The 8781-nt window shown below is 48.5% G+C and overlaps 1 protein-coding gene across 2 annotated transcripts in view; it reads left to right on the top strand.

The window, feature by feature from the left end:
* Nucleotides 1–5163, top strand: part of HMGXB3 (HMG-box containing 3) — a 28893-nt gene extending 23730 nt beyond the window's left edge. For both annotated transcript variants that reach the window (XM_019506151.1, XM_019506150.1), the window contains 4 exons: nt 1122–1255; nt 1647–1763; nt 2286–2495; nt 3136–5163. In XM_019506151.1, the coding sequence (XP_019361696.1) occupies nt 1122–1255; nt 1647–1763; nt 2286–2495; nt 3136–3612 (938 nt within the window). In that variant the 3' untranslated portion in view covers nt 3613–5163. The remainder of the gene's footprint in view (nt 1–1121; nt 1256–1646; nt 1764–2285; nt 2496–3135) is intronic.
* The last annotated feature ends 3618 nt before the right edge of the window (nt 5164–8781 follow it).

The raw sequence follows: 8781 nt of genomic DNA, 5'->3' as shown, positions 1-8781 counted from the left end.
AGTACCGTTCCCTGTTGAGGATTTCATGTGGGCAGTAACCACCTGGGGCTTATGAACTTAAGTTTTCTGTGTTCTCTATCTTGAAAACTGGTATTTTACAGCTTCAGATGGTTCTTGTGGCTATGCCATTTTTGAGATGCTAACGGAGGTGTAAGAGGTCTGTAATGGACTTGGAAAGGAAAAGGTCTAGCAATTGATATGTCCTTGCTATAGTACACCCATCTAAAATTTATTATGGGTTAATACTATTAATATGTTGGCTCAGAACATCCTGTATGTTGGAGTCAGATATCAGAATCATTCACTTACGGTTTCTTGTTAGGAGCTGGGTTCACTTTGAGTAGCTCTTTGCTAGTAGGTGGATACACATACAGGTGAACTGAAGCTTGCACCTAGCGTTGGGGGAAACCTGCCTCCCTGGGCTTAGTCCCTTGTATGGAGCAGTGCTGTTTAACAGAAAATGAACCATTGACTTCTTCATTCCTGAGTTGCTTTCGGAAGAGAAGCTCAGCATGAACTTGGTGATAGCATGTGTAATGTCTGAAGGAGAGACATGCCAGCAACCAGTTTTCAGAGGGAACTAAAACAACAATGTAATTGTGGACCCGAAGAAGTTCAGGCTGCCTAGCATCCCGCCAACAGCTGTAGCTGTACCAGCTGGCCCAAGAGAGGGCCTCTGCAGTTGCATGGCAGAGAAGCAGCAGGCAGGCCACTGCAGACAGGGGCCTTGTGGGCTTCTGAAATGTTAAGCTGAGGGCTGCAGAGCCAGCTCCGGGGCGTAAGGGGGGTTGTATTGCAGTGTTGATGCTGCAGATGTGTGTCTTGGACTAAGGGGTTTCAGAATATTGAAGGGGGCTGAGTGTGCTTGTTGGGACAATCTTGCCCTGCCAGTTTCTTGAATTGGTCCCTGTTAAATATTTTGATTCTAATAATAAAACTCCTGGAACCTCCCCAGAAAAGCACCCAGCTGCTGACTTGGTTTGGGATGAAGCTGGCCATCAGCTTCTCCTTAAAGGCTGGGATGGTTCATGTGATCCACTGCAGCCACCCACTTCTGGAGAACTGACTCAGCGACTTCTTCCCTTCTGAGAGTATGTGTTGAGTGCTTCTTCCTTTGGCAGGTAATGCCAGTGCCTTGGTGAGGCTGCTTCAGGATGAGACCTGCAAGCTGCAGCAGATTGGCTCCTACGATGAGGAGCAGCTGCGGGACTTTCTGACACAATGTGGAGTGCCCTGGGAAGTAGCAGATACAAAGGTAATAGGCCTGTTCCCCATGCACCAGGTCATGCACCCCTACCATCTTCTCTTCAATTGGTAATGTGTAGAGTACCTTTTGCTCCACTACTAAGAAGATGGGTGGATCAGAGATCATGAGTCCCTGCCATTTGCAGGTTGACTGATACACAGTTAAACAGTCAACCCTTGTGGGTTAGAGGAAGAGACGCTTGTAATTACCTTGTCATGGGCTCCTCCTCTTGGAGATGTGCATCTTCCCTGTTGTACTCAGCATGAAATTAAAAGCTTGTTAGCATATGTTCAAGCAGGACTTGTGTGAGATGGCACTTAGCCAGGCCCATTTTTTTAGGAGACTCCTGGGCCTTCATTCTTTATTCAAATGCAGGCCTTTCTCTCTGTATTTTGCCTAGGACCAGCTCTGTTACTCTCTACTGGCCCTCTATGACTTTGTGCTAAATGGGACAAGTGCCAAACAAGTCTCAGCCCAGCGCACGGGAGGCAAAATCTACAAAGTGTGTCCACACCAGGTAAGGCAGGTTGGAAGCTGCCATCTGTTTGCTTGGCAGGTGTGAGTGATGGGTTCTTTTAATCAGTGTTTGACACATTGTTTGCACAGGGAAAGATTTGTCTCCCCTCTCCTGGAAGTATAAACAGGAGACTGATAGTGAGTGGAGGGGAATTGGGGATTCTTGTTCTCCAGCTCTTTTCAGGGGGTGTCAAGGTGACTTGGTCTTAATAGTCCCAGAAAGCAACTTTTTTGAAGGAAAGAATGTAAGGTTGGGGTGAGTGAGAAGCTTCTTGACTATGCCACAGAGTTGGGATTAAAAAATAATCCTTCTCTGCATGAGTCACTGTTGACCTGTGTGGGGAGGAGACAAAACTGAGAGGGCACTGAGTTGACCAGCTAGTTAAGAGAAGTTGTGACCATTACACTTGTAACTGGGAGTTTTTAAACAAATTATTTTGTTCTCTTTAGGAATTTTTGTTTTAGGTTTAGTGCAGTGCAATGCCCCGAAGTTGCCAGTTTGTTTTTTCTCTCTCCTTCCTAGGTGGTGTGCGGCTCTAAGTACATCGTGAGAGGGGAAAGTGCCCGGGACCATGTGGACCTGCTAGTCTCCTCACGCCATTGGCCTCCTGTCTACGTGGTTGATATGGCCTCTGCTGTATCATTGTGTGCGGACATCTGCTGCCCTGACCTGACTTCCCAGATGTGGGGAAAGAATCAGGGATGCTTCTCTGACCCCCTGGAGCCGCCAGTGGTTAGTTATATTGCAGTCCTTGCCATCTGCCAGGCTGAAAGGAATTTTCAGCATTGGTACCAGTCTTGTGTCATCTGCAGCTATGACCCTGGGGGTGACTTGGTATCCTTTTATTAGGCTAATTCTAGAGTGCAGCTCTCTGCCTCTTGGGAGGTGTCATGGCCTGTCCAGTGTTGTTACTTTTACTGGTACATTCCTCCTGGGAACAGTTACAGGCAATATTTGCTGCTGTTGCAATTCACACGTGTCCTCTTACACATGCAGTATGCACTAGTGATATGTCTTAGTTGCACAGCTTGTGGATGTTGGAGCTTGTGGCCTGTTCTTAAGACAGTGCCTTGAGTCATGCAACAGACATTTTACTATTAGAAAAGCAGGGAAGCTGGAGAGCAACAGGGATGTAGTGATGATGTTTTCCTGCCTGTTTGATGGCTCAGCATGGGGTTTGGGCGGTACGAGGCTGCCCTCTTGGCATCTGTGGAGAATACTGACTGTCTCCTTACCCGCTCTGCCCGAGGTCATAATTCTTACCTTTGATTCAAGAAAGAGTTAGGATTTTCCTAGTCTCTTAACAGGTGCGCACTCAGCTGGGTGCATGGGTGAGTGTGTAATATAAAAGAACTCTTTTCCCCTCTTCCAGTATGTGTCCTGCCCAGAGCTGCTAGACAGGCACTACAGTGTGGATATGAACATAACTGAGCACTCTGTCCAGCACCCAGTCACCAAGTCCGCAGCCCGCCGAGTTGTTCACGCTGAGGCAGAGGCGAATGCCCAGAGCGACCCAGTGGCCCGGCACCATTCTATTTCCTTGTGTCAGGAGCTGGAGCCTTACAGTGCCATCATCGCCACCATCAACGACAGCAAAACTAGCGACATTCGCCAAAGGCCGATCACGTTTGACAATGCCACCCACTATTACCTCTACAACCGCCTGATGGACTTCCTCACCAGCAAGGAGATTGTGAACCAGCAGATCCATGAGGTGGTGCAGAGCTGTCAGCCTGGCGAGGTGGTGATCCGGGATGCCCTGTACCGGTTGGGGGTAGCCCAGATAAAAACAGAAATGGAGGAGGGGGAAGAGGAACTCCAGGAGGATGATAAAGAGGCTGCTGAATAAGCTGTTTTGAGCTTAGTTGGCTTATCTCTTTCTAGCCGGGCAGGTAGGGGTGCTGGGGTGGCTTTGGCCAGCTCTTGGCAACTGTCAGGTTTATTTGGGTTAGCTAATTCTTTACACGGAGAAGCTGTGATTACAGAAGGCTTTGACTGCTTACACTGACCAAAGAGATGTGTGCTTCCTGAGGGCTGTCACTGCTGCCGTGAGCATGAATTTCCTTAACATCCTTACAAAGAGGATGGGATTCCTTGCCAAGGTGATTCTTGGCCCCATCAGTGTGTGGAGCAAAGTGCTGCTCTTGCAGGAAAGGAAAGTAGCAGAAAACAACACAGGGCTCCCCCCAGACTGTTTTGAATGAATTAGCAGAATACACTGACCCTCCCTGCTGTGGGATCCTATCTGGCCTCTGGCTGTGCTCTTAAACGGCACATGCTGACCGGTCCTTTTAGTAGCTGGAAGCAGCCAGTAATGTTCAGGTGGCCACCCAGGAGATGCTGGTGTCCAAGACAGGTATATGCAGTTGTAAGGAGGTAAATGGTGCCATATTGGTGTCCGGGGTCACTGGCAGTGCAGTGTAGCAGCTGTGTGGCTGCAGGAATGAGTTTCTAGGACAGTGGATCCCTAAACTTGAATAATGAATTATTTAGAAGCTGCAGTGCCTAGTGAGCAGACTTGGTGGAAGAAAGAGTTGACAGAAAAGGGTTGTCATTGCTTTGACAAGCCAGGTGATAGCAGGTTTTTTGAAGCTTGAGGTGTGCTGTGTAAGGCAATGGTTCTTGAAGCAGGAGAGGCGCTTGAGTCCTGGGCACCTTACTGTTCGTTTGTGAGCTGTTGCATCCTGTCTGTAAACTTCGGACAGTGCCGATGATGGCACTGTAATCTGCATACTATCCCTATGACGAAGCTTGAATTGCAATGAACATCTGTGTCTCAGCAGCCAGAGGCCGTGAGCATAATGTAAACTCTTCATGGGCCTCCCTGGTTTTACTAATCATTTTGCTTAGGCAGAGTATGGTAGCGAGAGCTGCATCCGCTTGTCTCTCTTGGCCCTGTGCAAAGTGTCATATCCCCATCCTGCTTTCCACAAACTTGTAAAACCCAAGTGGGTCTCGTATCCTCCACACTGCTTTGACTGTTCCTTTTGAGGAGCTTGGCTGAGACCCTTTTCCTTCCAGCATAGTTAAGCAGCTACTTTAAAGCCCATTTGTAAGCTACTTGCATTGTCCTCTGACTCCCTTTGTGCTGGTCGTCCGTCTGGATGTAGGCATCTGCTCCAGACAGGGAGCTGGGATGTCAGGGCATTGGGAAACTAGGACAGAGTTTCTATGAGAGGACACGGGAGGTTCAGAGATGCATAGTATGAAAATTCCCTTCTGTGAAGGGGAACCTACTGAGTACCGTACTGTAAAAGTAAATGTATTAAGTCTGAGCAAATTCGGTAATTATGCTTTGGGGTTTTCCTGTTAAGAATGTTAATTTATTAAAGACATTAGTGACTTTTTCAGTCTGTGATAAAGTTTAATAAATTATCTCCAATTTTTTTGAGTGAAACAGCTTGGCTACTTGAGTTTTTGTGAGATTTAGACATCAGGAAAAGGGTATGTACAGTTTGACAGAGATACGTTGTTTGCAGTTGACAGGTGAAAAGCCTGCCAACCTTTCACATCCACATGGACTTTAGGCCAAGGTGAGTTAGAGAAGTAAAACTTGGTTGTCTCAGTCCTGTGTTTTGAAAGGAGTACATATAAAGTCCCTGCGCTCCACACTGTAGCAATGAATCTGAGAGTCTTTCAGAATAAAGCTGGTCTGTAAATACAGCTCCTGTATCATCTTTCAGATAAAATGGTGCTGGCCCTTTGGAGCTAAGAATTCATCACCGTGCATAGGGGGGAGCAAAAAGCAGAGTTTGGGTCAAATTATATTCTTTTCCGCTGGACTCCAGAATCTCTCTTTTTTTCACTTCCACCCCCAAAATGGTGTTCTTTATTACTGGATTGGAAATTAAGCAGACAGTGATGGTTGACTTCAAGGGGTTGACTTCATTGTGCAAGTGGTTTAGAATGATTTTTAGGAGCTAGAGTTGGGTTCACTCCAAGTGAACCCCAGATTCTGATTCATTCCTTTCAGTAGAGGTAGACCAGGGCAAAAGTAACGAGAGTGGTGTCACGTGAGAAGAAAGTGCTTGACGCCTGCGTAGCCAAGACATGGTGTGGGCTGAGGAACTGATCATGAGAGCTGCAACTGAGCTGGTAATGAGCAGACTTTGGAGGGAGGGGATAGAAATGGTGGCAGAGGCCATGTTTCACCACACTGAGAGTTCCTAATCATGCTTTTATTTCCAGCTGTGTAGCTTGTATGCTGAAGAAGAGGGAAGTAATAACGTTGTGTTTCATAAACTGAATTTATGGCCACCAGAGTGGTGGTAGCCTGCTCCTTCCAATAGTGTACTGCTGTTCTGATGCAGCCATTCTACACATGATGCACAGGCACATACTGGTCTCCTGTCTTCCCAAATGTCTTAACCCTTTAGTCAAAATATACTGTGGTGGCTTTCCCTCCTCCTTTGCCATTGCTTCACCTCCCCTGCTTAGGCTACTTGAATCGGTTTGCCACTGCTTAAGGAATAGCAGCGAGAGGTTGAGTTACCCAGATAGTTCTGAGAGCACCTGGTGTTAACACCTTGTATGACTGCCTTGGTTTCACCCTTTTCCTGATGTGAGCAGTGGAGAAGGAAAAGCTTTTATGAAAAAAATAGAAATGGAGCATTGCTTTGTTCATCACGTTAGTTTATTATAAGGCTAACAAATGGAAAAGCATTAGATTTTATTGAACAAGAAGGAAATCATTCTGTATTAACAACATGTGTACGTGTGTTAATTGGAAATCACCCTGAAATTATTGGCAGCAGTTCAGCAAAGGCTGAGTTAGTTCATGGATTACTTCCTAGTAGCTATCATTTAAGCCTATCTCAGTGCATCTATAACTAGTACTAATACTCTGCTATACAGTCAGTTAAGGCTAATGTTCCTAGTTGCCTCTTTCCATAACTGTTTTGTAAAGACCACAGACCTGGCTGCTGTGTATCATTAGCAGGGATCTTGGTTTTCCGTGATTAAAAAAACCAAACAAATTCTCTGATTAAAACCCCCAAAATCTGTGGTTAAATTAAGTGCCCCCCACAGCCCCAGGCCTGCCAGAGGGGACCCCAGTTGCCAGGGCTATGGGGCCAGGGACCTGGGTCTGCAGCTCCCTGCCCCCAATGGAAGGCAGCAGCTACTGCGGTAGGAGCACTAGCCAGCTTCCCCCACTGCTGCCTGCTTGCTGCAGGCTCAGGTAGGGCCGGCTCCCGGCTGCAGTGTGGACTCCTGGGGGGCAGAGGGGACCCATGCCCCTGAGATCTGTGGGGGGTGGGGGCAGGGTGTGTGAATGATGTGGGATTGTGCTCCCCACCCTGCTGCCCTCTGGAGTGCAGCTTGTGCAACCTAGCATGGCAGTGCACAGCGGGATGTGCACGAAAGCTGCTTGCCCCTGCAGGCTCTGCGCTGCCCTGGCCATGCTTCTTCTGCAGGTTGGGACTAGGGGCCAGGTGTGAGGAACGTAACCCTGTGCTGCCTCTGTGCGCACAAAGGAAGCTTTCCTGCATGGCCCCACTATGCCCTGCTGTGCCAGTTGCACACGCTGTGATCTGGAGAGCAGCAGGGTGGAGAGTGCAGCGTTTGCAGCCAACCGGGCGCTCTAAGGGGGGGAGGACTGCCCAGCCAGCTGCAAACCCACCCCTGGCCGGAGAGTACCCAAGCTGGCCTGGGGCTGAGGGAGCGGGGAGGCTGTGAACCCCCTGCCTCCCAGCTGGAGTGCCCAACCAGCTGCAAACCTCCCCACTCCCCCAGCCCTCAAGTAGCTTGGGCCCTCTGTCCAGGAGTGGGGGAAGTTAACAGCCCCCCAGGTACTCCGGCTGTGGGGCGGGGTTTGCAGCCTCCCCGCTTCCTCAGCCCCCAACCAGCTTGGGCACTCCCCAGCTGGGCACTCTGGCTGGGAAGGGGGATTTGTAGCTGGCTGGGTGTGGCAGGGGGTTTGCATCCGGCTCCCCAGCTGGGAGTGAGGAGGCTGCAAACCCCTCCTGGCCAGAGTGTGCAGCTGGCTGCAAGCCTCCTTGCTCCCTCAGCCCCCAGCCAGCTTCCCCCAAGCCCCACTTACCGCTAAGAAGAATGAGCCTGAAGCAGCCTCTGGTAAGTGTGAGCTTACCACCCTTCCCCCTCTCCCTTCCACTCAGAGCAGGGTTGCGGGATTTCCTCGCCCCTTTTCCAAGCAGCTCTTGCAGGCTGGAACTCGGCCAGCCTGCAGGGCTCTCTGCAAAAGGGGGAAATCCATGGGTTTCTCTGCTGAAAGAGAAAATCCACGTTTTCTCCGATTTAAAAACGGGAAATCCGTGGTTTTCTCTGTTTTTTCATGGGAAACGGAAAACCCGTATCCCTGATCGTTAGTAACCCTGAGTAAAAAGAATGGAAGATCAAAAATATATTCTGAGGGCATTAAACCTTAGCTTATGAAATCTTAACTACCTTACCAAAAATGCCAATACCTACATTTAAAAAAAAAACCCTATGGGTCTGCTATAGGCAGTGAGTTGCTACATTTCTTTTTCAGTGATTCAAACGCAGTGCAGACTGCAGAATGCTGATCAGTTCCAGATCAAAATAAAGCTGTTGTTCCTTCCTGGGTTGGGATTTGTATTCCATGCCCATTTTTAAAGAGTTAATGATTCAAGGAGGCTCTTAGCTCAAGAAAGTGCTCTGTTCCTTGTCTTCTCACCCTGCTTTAGCCTAACAATGGCTGAAGAATACCTCTCTGCTCTCAACTGGCTTTGAGGGGAGAGGGGTGTCTTCCAGTTAGCCAGTTAATGCTGAAAAAGCTTCTCTGTCATGGTTACTGTAATAACTGTGTAGGAGAGGGCAGGTCTAGTGAAGAAAAAAGGTAGGCTGTTTCCATCTCTAAAAGTTAGGGCTATCCCAGAAAGAAGGTTGTGCTGAGACGGACATGAAATTAAACTGAAATCCTCAACCCACTTGCATGCACAGAATTCTTTATACATGCACAGCCGTACAGAGCGTACGTATCCCCATGTGCAAGCTTACAGATCTGACTCTCTGGAGAGACTGCTTGCTTTGTTTTTTA

The sequence above is a fragment of the Gavialis gangeticus genome, unplaced genomic scaffold (genome assembly GCF_001723915.1).
Source record: "Gavialis gangeticus isolate Ggan-Ray unplaced genomic scaffold, GavGan_comp1, whole genome shotgun sequence".
Classification (NCBI taxonomy): Eukaryota; Metazoa; Chordata; order Crocodylia; family Gavialidae; genus Gavialis; species Gavialis gangeticus.
The sequence above is the reverse complement of the archived record's forward strand: the minus strand, read 5'-3'. Positions and strand labels throughout refer to the sequence as shown.